Source organism: Rhipicephalus microplus, chromosome X, assembly GCF_043290135.1.
Source record: "Rhipicephalus microplus isolate Deutch F79 chromosome X, USDA_Rmic, whole genome shotgun sequence".
NCBI classification, from domain to species: domain Eukaryota; kingdom Metazoa; phylum Arthropoda; class Arachnida; order Ixodida; family Ixodidae; genus Rhipicephalus; species Rhipicephalus microplus.
The window spans coordinates 319594403-319608542 of NC_134710.1; the positions used below are offsets into that span (position 1 = coordinate 319594403).

General features: G+C 46.6%; 2 protein-coding genes across 2 annotated transcripts in view; both read right to left on the reverse strand.

The window, feature by feature from the left end:
- Positions 1-531: 531 nt before the first annotated feature.
- The window catches only part of LOC119161287 (uncharacterized), a 63670-nt gene continuing 50061 nt past the window's right edge, over positions 532-14140 (reverse strand). Inside the window, exon 9 of the mRNA XM_037413684.2 lies at positions 532-1278. Within this exon, the coding sequence (XP_037269581.1) occupies positions 750-1278 (529 nt within the window). The 3' untranslated portion in view covers positions 532-749. The remainder of the gene's footprint in view (positions 1279-14140) is intronic.
- LOC119165088 (tigger transposable element-derived protein 6) lies at positions 4805-6610 on the reverse strand. The gene has a single exon (XM_037417278.2). The coding sequence runs from the start codon at positions 6478-6480 to the stop codon at positions 4927-4929; it is 1554 nt and encodes a 517-aa protein (XP_037273175.2). The 5' UTR covers positions 6481-6610; the 3' UTR covers positions 4805-4926.

Genomic DNA, 14140 nt, shown 5'->3' on the forward strand with positions numbered 1-14140 from the left:
AACCATTGGGAAGACCTCATTGCTTTAGCTACTACATAACTAAAATCAACTTGTAAAGCTACAAGGCTGTACACTGAACTAAGGCATTCACCAATTTAATGCATCACTTTCAACACACCATATTATACAAAATTCAACACATTGCCCACTCACTGTTTATTCCACATCAACGCCAAAAAGCTTAGCTTAGACAACCTATTTTACAGACTTTATCCGATGCTTTTTGAAAGCTTTTCAGTGGAGTTTTTCAATGTTGACAATGGCGCTCGCACTCTTATGCAAACACCAGCAGCTGGTCTTATTTGTAGTAGATTCCTTAGCATAGAAAATTGGTCTTTGGTCTAACAGATCCTGTCTTGGGGAAAGTACCTGCAACAACTTTCTCTGTTTGATAAGATTGGCTAAATTCAAATATACTGTGGTGTCTCATTCACCATTCAACAAAATACAGCTTTTACCATAATGTAACAAGAAAAATATAACTTAGTTAATAATGCTATAAGACAGAAACAAACATCAGATGTGTATGCCTTTTGCTGCACACTAAAAGCTCAATTACCCATATGAATTGTGGAAGTGCACACGACGAAATTCATTTGTTGAAGCCAGACTGAACTGGTAACTGCACAGCCAAGGTGCCAAAATATTGAAATTCTATTGTATGCAAAGTGTATCGCACACAAATGCCAAGTAACCTACTTGGACTCGGTCATGCCTATTGGCAGTCAAAGCACACCCCACACATGCTGTCACTGCACCTCCATGTTTGACTCTATCCGCACAAGGCACACTTCCTTGCCTTCCTCCATAGCACTTTTGAGGTCTCTCACTAGTGCCACGGCTCGTTCATAGGGGCCCGCAGGCAGCTGCACCATACATGCTGCCAGCTGCTGTAGGAGCAGTCCAGTTTCTGCGACTTTGCGCTTCTCAAAAGGAGAACCCTTAGACGCAGGACTGTCTTCGGGCTCTTCCTCACCACTACCATCTGCACTCCACTGCTGTGTCGTCTTGGGCTCCGATGTAAAAAGGCGGCAGGCATTTTTGTAGTACTCGCGTGTCCAGCGCTGTGCGGCACCTTCTTCAAAGTACAGAGGTAAACCGGAGCGAAGCCTCTCGAAAAAGACATGCTGGCAGGGCAGCATGTAGGATGTGGCATCCCAACAGTTGCACGAACTACATGTGCTCACATAATTCTCGTCAGGCTCCACCATGGCACGAGCAGCTTGCATCTGCTGTGACACTCGCTTGAATGCATATGGTGTAAGGAAGGCCATGTACCTGCACCCAAGACCAGTGAAAGCATTTCTCTTGAGCTTGTGAATGGCTGCCAAAACCAACGTAAAAAGGGCATGTCACAGAAAAACAAAAGGATGACTAAAGCTCATTACCACATATTTTCAAGACGAGAGAAAATTAAAACTTAAATTGTGTAATTACTGCCATTTTTCTTTTCTTAGTTCACTGTTGAAGTGATGAGTTCACAGGTAAAGATCTTTGGCTACTTTTTGAATAAATAAACCTCAAATGGGCAATACGCTGTGAGGAGTCAGTAGCAGCACAAATGGACCTCGTAGTAGTAGGCGGCATGAGCTAGAGATTGCATAAGTAGTGTAGCTTCATCATCATCATCAGCCGAGTGAATAGTGGTTGTGGGAGGTAGGCACGAAAGTGTATATGAGAGAAAGAGAGTGAGTGCACACGTGTTTTCATGTGCATCATGGGAGAAGAGAGGTCACAAGCTGAAAGATGCTTTGGTAAATAAATGAAAAGTGGAAAGTCAGTTAAGGCTTGCCTTCAGCACTAACGATGCACTCACTGCGAGCTCCTCAAAGCTTTTGTGCAAGCCTAATGTCCATAATAATGAAGAGACCAGCAGAAACTGAAAAGCACTGCTACTGTACATTGCTGAAAGGAAATATTGCTGTCAATTTGGCTTAAATAAACTTGATGACTAAGTTATGCACAGTAGCGAACGAAGTGCGTTGACTAGATACAGTAACATCGGGCATTCTTGTCTATTCTATGCACTCATACATAAGAACTTGATGGTGCCATTCAGACCTTTTTTTTTTTTTTTTTAAGTTCCACAAGACTTTGTAGTAAGCAGTTCTGATGATAAAGTTTAAAAACACATTAACCAGTATCTATGTAATAAGTGCATCTTTATAAAGAATTACTGATACAGTAATGATTGGCACTGACAGCATTGGTGCAATTAGTGCAGGTTTTAAGGACAAACCATCTCTCATTAACCACAAGAAGTTTCTCTGTTCGAAAAGTTAAAAAAGGTATGAAAGTTTGATTTTGACAAACTATAGTTTGTCAAAATCAAACTGCCCATGCAGAGAGACACTAATATTGATACCATTTTCTGAAAAGAAAAGACTAGAATAGATCAAGGGGTCTGTTTCTTTTTTTTTAAACAAAGTGTAATGAAGCCATGGGTTAATGAAAGCATAGGGTCCTTATATCTTCCTTTGTGAAGACTCTGGCTCCAGTCTTTGGCTCCAGTGACATTTCCTATTCAATGACCTTTCATCAGTACCCTGCTGTAATTTATAAATTTACTTAAGTGTGACATAGATGTGTGTGACATAATGGATCATTTAAGAATTACACTCAAACATCAATATAAGAAACCCAGATATAACAAAATACTGCTTATAATGAAGCAAATTAAACATAGTCATGTAATAGATATCACATTAAAATAAACTTTTATAACAAGTTTTCGGATATAATGAACTTATTTTCGTGTAAGATGCAACTTTCTTATAGTGAAGCTTGAGTGTACAAGCTTTTCTCTTTAGAACTACCACATAGAATACCCCAAATTGGCCTGTGTAGCTTCAAATAAATGGAGGAAATAACTGAATGCCTGCAATTTTCTGATAGCAGAGAATAAACATACAAAGGTGCACCAGTGAAATATGTGGGGCAGCCATGCACACCACAGGGTGTCAAGACATCTGCAACAACATTATTAGGGCAAAACTAGAACCAAGAGGACTGTATGCAAATATGATAACCTAAGATGTTAACTGAAGCAAAAAAAGTAATTTGACATATGTATCTAGATTATTTCCACAAAAACAGAAAAGGCACTCCTACTACAAGCAATGCTTAATAAGCCAGAAAAAGAACAAAAATGAAAAAAAAGAAAGAAAGAAAAAAAAAGAAAAGAAGAAAGAAAGAAAAAAGAAAGAAAGAAAGAAAGAAAGAAAGAAAGAAAGAAAGAAAGGAAGAAAGAAAGAAAGAAAGAAAGAAAGGTGCCCATACTGCTTGCAGTGATGTTGCGGATATTGATGCTGTCTGCTTGGGCATAGACAAACTTCTATCCATAGGAGTAGGCTACATAAACTTCTAAGAGCCAAAGACTGAACCTTGAAAGTTTCAAGAATTTTCACAGAACCTTACCTCTCATGTGGAAAAATGTGCAGCAGTTTAAGACATCATGATGCACCACTCTCCAAATGTTTTTGGTGTGAACAACAAAAATGAAAAGCTGATCATCATCTTCTCCTCTACTATTCAACCCATCACCATGAAATCGACAGAAGTAAGGTTTTTCAGAAATACTTTATCAATCTAAACTGATTCAGTACTTATTTTTGTGTCCCTTAAAGCATCCTACAATGCTTTTGGAAGACAGTTAGAAAATGCTGCCAATCGGTAGTCGGTGCTCCTGAGAACATGTGGGCCAAACATTGTAGTGCCGCATAAAGCTTCAAATTCAGTTAGTTCTCAGACAGCTAGAGACCGCTCGCTCTTTTCTTAACAAATGATGTCATGAACCGAAATGACCGCACTATGAACACAGTCAATGGCCATTGCCTTATTTGAACACCATCAGCTGCATAGCTACTGCGGCCATCGTGGTATGCCCCGACATGTTCTCCATGCACGCACTTGTAATCACGCTGAAAATAAGCCACGCATTAGATGAAAAAGAAGAAAAGAAAGTGGTCATGGGCATGAGGAACGGACATAGTTGTTTCTTGCGCCCTTGTGACGCCCAGCCCCCCTCACAGCTTCCAATGCACTCACTGGTACAAAATGAGAGAGAAAGCACTCAAAGCGTGCAACAAATTCCAGTAACTCCACCTGTACTAGACAGATTCTAAAAATTTTTGCAGCAGTTCATTCCTGAGACAGAAGGCTTCTTTAATGAAGTCATTCAATGACTACGGTATTTACTCGCATAATTTCCGCACTTTTTTCCGTAAATTTGGGGCCCCGAGAAAGGGGTGCAAAAATTACACGGGGATTTCGCGAGCGCATACAAAATATTGTGCCACAGTCCTAACGTGTGCAGTATCTACATTTAAAAAAAGAAGGAATAAATTAGAGCACGAATGAAGTGTACCTGTTAATTTTGAAAGAATTAGCTCGTACTTTAACCAGTCAGATCTGGTCACGCGCAGTCCAGCGGGAATAACTGATCGCGAAGCCCCTATTGAGAATCATCCTCACAACCGCTGCCACTGCTCTCCCGAAGTGCATCGTCCTCTGTTCAGTCGACCGCGTTCGAACGCCCCATTTTCTTGAAGCTCTTTAGACAATGCTGGGAGAAACTAGGACTCATGACAGGGCGACACCGAAAGAACTTAAGCATCCACACATAATAAAAAAGGCCTCCTTAAATGGCAGGAAACTCGCATTAGCAAGTGCGCATTCATTTTCTTTCTCGCGTACCGATCGCACTGGCCGTCACCTGAACTATGTCCCCTTGAGGTGCTTTGAGGAGGCACGCCTCCCGTTTTTTTCGGCGAAATTGCCCGAAATATGCGAGTACAGTTGAATCCCGCTACAACGAAATTGACGGGGCAGGCGCAAAATTTCGTTATCGCGGAAATTCGTTGTCGCGATATGATGAAATACATACGTGACACAGGACTTGCTGAAGCAAAAGAACAAGCTTTAATGTCAAAAATCGCTCAACTTCGCCTGTTTCCACTTCTTGCCAAGCGATGGCACAACACGACTTTCGCACGCTGCCAGTAGAGCCATTGCTTCGTCGTCCTGCGACCCGATGCAACGCCTGATGATATTGAATGCGTCCAGCACCTGTGAAGTCGGTTGTAGTGCGGGATCACGTTGCGCGATTGTGTCATCATCGTCCGACGAAACACCATTTTCCTGGACGCTCTTTATGATGTCTGCGTCCGTCATTTCCTCGCGCACCACCAAGCAAGAGTCGGCTTGCAAGAACTCGCTGATATGTACGTCGACGGGCACATCACTTTCCTGTAGGTCTGCCCAAGCGACTGCGATTTCTTCGTCCTGGTCCAGCAACCTGTCCTCATCGCGGTCTGCGTCGCCATCGTAAGCTTCAATCGCAGAATCGGAAGTCTCGGCGCACTGCACTGCGAATCCGGCATGGCGAAAGCAGTTCGCGACTACGGCGCTCCCTGTCTCGCACCACGAAGCAGCGATCATTTGGAGCGCCATGAACAAGTCGATTTTCGTTTCGCGACCCAACCGAGTGTTCAAAATCAGCCTTTGGATAAGGCGCTTGCGGTTCGCGCACTTGACGCTTTGGATGACCCCTTGGTCGAGGGGTTGAATGATGGACGTGCAGTTCGGTGGCAAAAACTTGAGCTGCACGCTCACGAGCTCCGTGTCCTCAATGGAATGTGCGGAACAATTGTCTAAAAGCAGACAAACCTTGCGACCTTGCCTGGCCATGTCCCGGTCGAATTCCTCGACCCACTCTCCAAACATTGCACGGGTCATCCACGCCCGGCTGTTGGCCACGTACTTCACTGGAAGGCGCCGATTTCCTTTGAAGCAGCGCGGTTTTGCGCTTTTGCCAATGACCAAAAGCGGTCGCTTATCTGATCCGTCCATATTGGCGCACAGTAGCACGGTGATCCTTTTCTTGCTGTGTTTACCTCCTTGACAGCGCAGCCCCTTAAAATCCAGGGTCTTGTTCGGTAACATTTCGTAGAATAGACCGGTCTCATCGGCATTGTATATGTCCGATGATGCGTAGTCCTTAAGGATGCTTCCAAGGCTAGCCGACATCCACGCGGCGGCGCCGTCTTTATCCGCCGAAGCGGCTTCACCACACAACACTTTGCCGATGATGCTGTGGCGGGATTTAAATCTGTTTAGCCAACCTACGCTGGCCTTGAAATCATCAATGCCGAGCATGCAGGCAAAATCCAGCGCCTTCTGCCGTACAATATCGCCGCTAAGGGCAATTTTCTTCGCCCGCGTCTCCACGAACCAGGTGTAAACAGCCTTGTCTAAGGCTTCGTGCACTGGCTGGGTCACCTTCTTATGCTTAGCGGACGTCCCTGAAGCTAGAGCTTTGCCTATCGCATCCTTGCTCTTCAATATAGTTGACAGAGAGCTCGCCGCAATCCCGAACTCTTCAGCGATGAGTGCCTTCTTCTTTCCAGCTTTAGCCTGTGCGATGATGCGAGCCTTGTCTTCGAGCGACAAAAACTTGCGTTTTTTCGCCGGCTGCGCCATCGTTGATCCCGTTACTGCGCCTTCGGGAAACAATCAAACAATGACCAAAGCGTGCGATCGCTCGTTGTGAAGAAGCTAGCCCTAGTCAAGCCGCCGGAAGCGGAAGCCGTCGTCCGAACGCATCGTCGCACTCTACCGGGATTTGCCTCGCATCTCCAATTTTGTACGTACGTACGTACACATAAATTGGAAATTCCTGACATTGAAACCATTCTCACAAACATTATAAAAATGATTAAAAATACTATAAAAATCAAATTAATGCGTGTTGTTTGTACACAGACATGATTCAAAACGTTTCCGACGTTTCTTCTGAATCTACATGAGAGCGCGTTGCATTGATTGCATCGCCATCACTATCGCGGTATGTATGGCGGCTTTGTGTTGTTTACGTTGCGCAACGAGTCACCGTCGCGTTCAGTATGCACGCTCCGAGCAACATCTTGTGTGTGTGTGTGTTTTTTTTAAATGTTATTAAGGTCCATGGTTTGTCAAGGCATTAAAACACTTTTGAGAATTTCAATAAGCTGTAATTTGAATAATTTTGCTCGTGCCTGTCCCGCAGAAAACTTCGTTGAAGTGGAAATGCTGCCGTGAAGTAGTTCGTATTGGAGGGAATTTCGAAGCATTATACCCTATGGGACATCGACGGGGAATGGAAAAACCTTCGTTGTGGCGGAAATTTCGTTGAAGCGGACTTCGTTGTGCCGGGATTCGACTGTAAATACTTTTTTCTGAAAAGCTAGCAAAATATAAGAGGGTGCGCAAATTATGCACGTAAATACGGTACTTGAGAAAGTGCTGCAAAAGAGGCAACTCCACAAACCAGAATAATTATATAACCAAAGATCTTAAGACCCTAAAAATTTCGCCTTCATCGGGCTTCACCTGCAGAAAAGAATATATTTCTTTAAGCAAGACAAAGTATACATTCAAAGCTACCACATTTCCCTTTTCTTCTCTTTACACGACCACGAAATTCAGCTTACAGGAGTGTAGATATGCAACACAGTAATATAATAACTTAATAATATCTGGGGTTTAATATCCCCAAAACGGTAATAATAACTTAAGAAAAGTAATCTACTTTGCTCTAATTTGCACAAAAATCAAGATGGGTAGTGAAACTTCGTATTGTGATAACGAACTACAACACAAAATTTCAGAAAAATTAAGTTGATTGATTTGTGGGGTTTAATGTCCCAAAACCACCACATGATTATGAGAGACGCCCCCAAAAAATAATAGTAAGTAAGATTTCAATATTTAAACAGTGGCTTTACCACATTCTCCCATGAATCGGTTGAAGAGTAAATGGTAATATTGCCATGTTCCTTTCCTCAAGTTTTGTTATCACCCTGTTACACTACGTTCAGTGCAAACTGCCCCGACGATGTTCGAGAAGCTTCAGGCTTTAGTAGATTTTTTTGTTAAGATTACACCCACTTCGGGAACGTCACAGAATATCGCCGTTAGCGATAATGCTAGAAAGTTCGATGGCAAGGGTATAAATGCCGACACGCTTTGCTGCTTGTCAGTTGATCGACGGCCGACACTGCATTCACCGTTATCAGTGCAAGTGTGCTCCTGTAACCTGACTTTCCATTTACCAGGCACAGGTTCGCCCAAATAAACAGTTTCATCTGACCATCTAGTCTCCCGCCTTCAATCATGTCACGACCCCGTGACATCTGGTGGAGGTGCTTCCAAGCCCATGTACCGAACACCTCCCTTTAGCCGTGAGCCGAGCCCACACCGTCAAGGGGCCAACACTGAGCAGCGAGCCAGCTGCCAGCAGCAAGGGGTTCCGCCAGAGTTCGGGCCTCTACATGACTCAACTGGGAAGACTAAAACCCTGAGCTCGACCACTGCAACGATGACAGCCCCTGTGCCGTCTGCACCGATCCTGCTCCGGCAACCAAAGGAGCCGCCAACTTTCCGTGGTTCGCCCCTCGAAGACCCGGAAAACTGGCTCGAAAGGTTCGATTGAGTTGCCCAGTTCAACGATTGGACCGACAGTGACAAGTTGCGGCACATTTATTTCGCCCTACAACATTCAGCTCACACTTCCGACCTGGGACATTTTTCGTGCTGCATTTCTTGGCACTTTCCCAAGCATCGTTTGAAAGGAAAGGGCCGAATCCTTACTGGAGACCCATGTACAGCTCCCCAACGAGAACGTTGGAATGTACATTGAGGAAATGACACTCCTGTTTCATCATGCCGATCCCACCATGTCCGAGGAGAAGAAGCTTCGCTTCTTGATGCGGGGAGCTAAGCAGGAACTTTTCGTCGGCCTTGTACGCAACCCTCCAAGGATGGTCTCAGAATTCATTTCGGAGGCCATGACGATTGAAAAGGCCCTGGAAATGCATACGAGGCAGTACGACCGCCACCTTTTGACGACGACCTACGGGGAGGTCCAGTCGTTTCAAACCGGAGACCTGCATGAGACTATCCCAGCCATCGTACGAGAAGAGCTCCGTAAATGGTGTCACCCTCCCAACATTCAGTGGACTCCATTGTGGACGTTGTACGCCAGGAGATCCAGCAATCGCTGGGCGTTCCTCAGCCTCCAGCGCCGCAGCTGCAAGTAATGAGCTATGCAGCTGCAGCTCGCCGTCACGCCCCCCTTCCACGCCCACGCCAAAACACCGTCCCCGTCGCACTTCTGTCACCAGCACCATCGCCGCCACCGCTACCACCACCGACGTCCTACCATTCACCAGTGGGCCAGCGCAGTGCGCCGAGGAAAACTGATGTTTGGCGTGCACCTGACAACCACCTGCTCTGCTACCACTGCGGCGAGGCTGGGCACACCTACCGCCGTTACCAGTACCGACAGATGGGTCTATGGGGCTTTGACATCAATCAACGCACCGTGCCCACAACCCGGTGAACGATCGCGATCTACCTCACGGGAGTGCAGTCAACACCCCGACGACCTTATCGTTTGCCATTGCCAGGCCTCTACGCCTCACCGCACTGCGGGCAGTACACCGGCTCTGTTTGGGGCCGATCTCCAAGCCCTTACTCGAAAAACTAGGGGCAGCAACCAATGGAGGTGCGGTTGCTGCATGATGAACTACTGAAGATGTTCCACCACCACCGCCGCCACGAAATTGAAAGCACCCGTCGCAAGACAAAAAGGGTCTTGACGTCGAGCCTTCGCAGCCTGCAGAAGACATCACGACGCAACGTGGAAGCAGCGGAGCAAATAGACATAGCCATGACCCGACGCCACGACCGAACCGCAATGCACGACGATGAACCAGCGACCTCAACGTAATATTCGACGGCCACCTCGTCACAGCTCTCGTCGATACTGGAGCGGACTATTCCGTCGTAAGTGGGTCTTTCGCGACGAAGTTGAAAAAAGTGAGGACTGCATGGCAAGGCCCTGAAATACGGACTGCTTAAGGTCACTTAATAATGCCGACTGGAGTGTGCACAGCAAGAATCACCATGAATAACCAGACTTATCCTGCGAGCTTTGTAATCTTACAAAATTGCTCCAGGGATGTGATGCTTGGAATGGACTTTCTAAGTCAATGCAGCGCCATCATCGATCTGAGGTTTGAGTCAATCACACTAACCTCGGAAAACACGCTGCCGACCACTACAACTGCAAGGAATTACGCATTGCATGTGCTAGAACGGCAGGTCACCGTGCCGCCTTTCTCCAGTGTCATCGTTTCCATTGGCAGCGAAAAAGTCGAAAACTTTGAAGGTGCCGTTGAGGGCGATCAGCACCTTCTTCTGAACCATCAAATTTGCGTCGCAAGAGGCATAGCTTAGCTGCGTGACGGCAAAGCAAAGGTGGCACTGACAAACTTCAGTCCCGAATATCGCCCCCTCAATCGTGGTACAGCGGTCGGCCACATTGATGGATTCGTGCAGGCCAGCAATTCATTCGCCCTCTTCAATGCTGCCGATGCTGCTTCGACGAATCAAGAGGCGGAACCAGATTTCAATGTCAACCCGAGCTTTTTGAAGTGCAAGCAAGCCCCTGCTCTTGTAATTCAAAAACTGCTTCTGGTCATCATCACGAATTCGACAAACCGCAGTTGCGAAACATTGCATCATAACAGAAGAAAGTGCCTGACCAGTTCGACAAAGCCCGTACCGTGTCTTGACGCATGAACACAACACCGTGAAAAAACAAGTCGACAAATTGCTACGCGACGACATCATTCACGTGCCATCCAAGAGTCCGTGGCCGTCACCCGTGGTATTAGTGAAGAAGAAGGACAGGACCCTACGTTTTTGCGTCAATTACCGCCGCCTGAACAAAATCACAAGGAAGGACATGTACCCTCTCCCACGCATAGACGCACTGAACCGTCTCCACAACACGAAAAACTTTTCTTCGATGGACCTCAAAACGGGCTATTGCAATTGAGGTTGACGAGAGATCGAGAGAAGACGGCCTTTATCACACTAGACGGCCTCTTCGAGTTGAAGGTCATGCCATTTGCTCTTTGCCTGTGACGTTTCAGCGCGTTATGGACACCATGCTGGCTGGATTAAAATGAAAGACTTGCCTCGTGTATTTGAATGAGGTCGTCATGTTTTCCTCCAGCTTTGACGAGCATCTCCGGCGCCTTGAAGCGGTACTTCAAGTTATCAACACATCTGGACTAACTCTGAAGCTAGAAAAGTGCCGCTTCGTGTATGAAGAGCTGTTGTTCATGGGAAACATGATAAGCAAGTTCGGAGTCCATCCCCACCCGCGGAAAACACCCGCCATCGCTGATTTCCCGCAGCCCACTGACAAGAAGGCTGTACGCCGATTTCTTAGATAATGTGCCTATTACAGGCATTTTGTCAAACGTTTTTCACAGACCGCCGAGCCGCTAACTCACCTCACGAAAAGCGACGTTGAATTCAGGTGGGAAGCAGCACAAAAGGAAGCGTTTCAGGAACTTAAACGACACCTCCAAACACCACTGATACTTGCGCATTCTGGCGAATACGTCGAAACAGAAGTACACACCGGCGCAAGCAGCGTAGGACTCGGCGCCGTCCTTGTGCAAAGGACTGGCAGCGTGGAGAAGGTCATCAGTTATGCTAGCCCGTCGCTATCCAAGGCCAAGGCCAACTATTCCACAACAGAAAAAGAGTGCCTTGCCATCATCTGGGCAGCATCAAAGTTTCGCCCCTACCTCTATGGCAGGCCTTTCAAAGTTGTGAGCGACCACCACGCCTTGTGTTGGCTAGCTAACTTAAAAGACCCTTTGGGTCGCCTCGCACGATGGAGCCTCCGACTTCAAGAATTCCACGTGACCGTCGTTTACAAGTCTGAAAGAACACACTCTGACGCCAGCTGCTTGTCTCATGCCCCCATCGAACCACTGTTGCCCGACGGCCTGGATGAGAACAGCTGTTTAGGAACAATAACTGCCGACGACTTCGCCGAGCAACAGCAAGCTGACCCGAAAGTCAGATGCTTTGTGGAATACCTCGAGGGTATCAGCACGATTGTTCCGAATGTTTTGAAGAAAGGACTGGATTCGTTACTCTTTCAAAATGAAGTCCTCTTAAAGAAGAACTTCTCGCCCATTCCAGCCGACTACCTGCTGGTGGTTCCTTCAGCAGTGAGACCAGAAGTACTCAAGGCCCTATACGACGACCTGACGGCTGGACACCTCGGTGTTTCCCGTACGCTCGCAAGACTACAGGAAAAGTACTACTAGCCACAACTTTCCGCCGGCGACACTCGCTTTGTCTGGACCAGCTGCGACTGTAAACAACGAAAGACACTACCGACTAGGCCAGCCGGACTTCTCTAGCCCATGAAGCCACCTCGCCGGCCGTTCCAGCAAATCGGCATGGACTTACTCGGGCTGTTCCCGACGTCGAATTCCGGGAGCAAATGAATCGGTGTAGCTACTGACTACTTCACACGCTACGCCAAAACAAAGGCCCTCCCTAAAGGCAGTGCCTCCGAGGTAGCAAGGTTCTTCATCGATAACATTGTTTTGCAACACGGAGCTCCACAGGTCCTCATTACTGATAGAGGTACAGCCTTTACGGCGGACCTAACTCAGGCTATCCTGAGGTACAGCCAGACAAGTCACCGCTGCACCACCGCCTACCATCCACAGACCAACGGCCTCACCGAACGTCTTAATAAGACAATCGCTGATATACTGCCTATGTACATCGATGCTGAGCACAAGACGTGGGATGAAATCCTTCCGTACGTGACCTTTTCGTAAAATACGGCCGTCCAAGAAACGATGCAGATGACGCTGTACAAGTTCGTCTATGGAAGGAGCCCGGCAACGATGCTCGACGCTATACTTCCAAACGTCGTTGACGAAGAGAACCTCAACATCACCGCCTACCTTCAGCGTGCGGAAGAAGCTCGTCAACTCGCCCGCCTGCGCATCAAGAATGAGCAGGCGACTGAGAGCCGCCATTACAATCTTCGATGAAGCTTTGCTGAGTACCAGCCCGGGGACCGTGTCTCGGTATGAACGCCGATGTGGGCTCAGTGAAAAACTTTTGTGACTGTACTTCGGACCGTACAGAGTAGTTCGACGTCTCGGCCCATTGGACTGCGAGGTTGTTCCCGACGGCATTACGAACTTTCAACGGCGCCGTGCTTGATTTGAAGTCGTCCATGTCGTGCGTCTTAAGCCATTCGATGCGCGAACCTGGGGACTGTATTTTGTTGTTGTTGCTGTACTTATTGTTTATTATTTTTATTATTGTACCTTTGCCTTTTGTTAAAGCATTGAGACGATGCCTTTTTCAAAGGGGGACTATGCCATATTCCTTTCCTCAAGTTTTGTTATCACCCCGTCACACTACATTCAGCGCAAACCTCACCTACGATGTTCGAGAAGCTTTGAGGCTTTAGTTTTTGTTATGATTACGTTCACTTCGGGAACATCACAGATTATTCTGGAACCTACGTCGCTGCTAGCAATGATGCTAGAATATTCGATGGCAAGGGTATAAATACTGACACGCTTCGCCGCTTGTCAGTTGATCAACGGCCGGCGCTGCATTTGTTGCTATCAATGCAAGTGTGCTACTGTAACCCATTTTTCGTTTACCGGGCACAGGTTCACCCAAATAAACAGTTTCATCTGATCATCTAGCCTCCTGCCTTCAACCACGCCATGACCCCGTGACAATATAATGCATATACTCTCTTAGGGGCCTTGCTATTTCTAGTGCCTTAGTAGCAAGAGCTGTACCACAACATTTTATATACTATAACAGATGCCGTAGTTGTAAAATTAAAGTACAAAAACGGGAATATTTTTCCAGACTACAAAACATACTTGCTATGGCAGCTTATCAATTAAGAAGTTGTGGTGCTAAGCTCAAGGGCGCAGGCTCATTTCCTGGCCATAGTGGCTGCATTTTCATGGGGGTAAAATGCAGAACAGCCATGCCCTTAGAAAAATATAGTGCCCACAAACAGCCCCTAAACCACCTCCGATAATTTTTTAACATTTTAAGAGAAAGTGCACATTGAAATCATAATGCTGTCATGATCAAAAATATCAAATGGGGCAGCACTACGAGCACCACACAAATGTCAAGAAACAATCTATTCTCCTTTCTGGGCCTGTCGGTACGTATGTTTCCCGTGAAGTCAACATTTCTGTCTGCTCTTCATCCACAAAACCTCTTCGTCTGC

Coding starts and splice junctions, on each gene's coding strand:
- LOC119165088 (XM_037417278.2), bottom strand. CDS start 6,480: ATGGCGCAGCCGGCGAAAAAACGCAAGTTTTTGTCGCTCGAAGACAAG.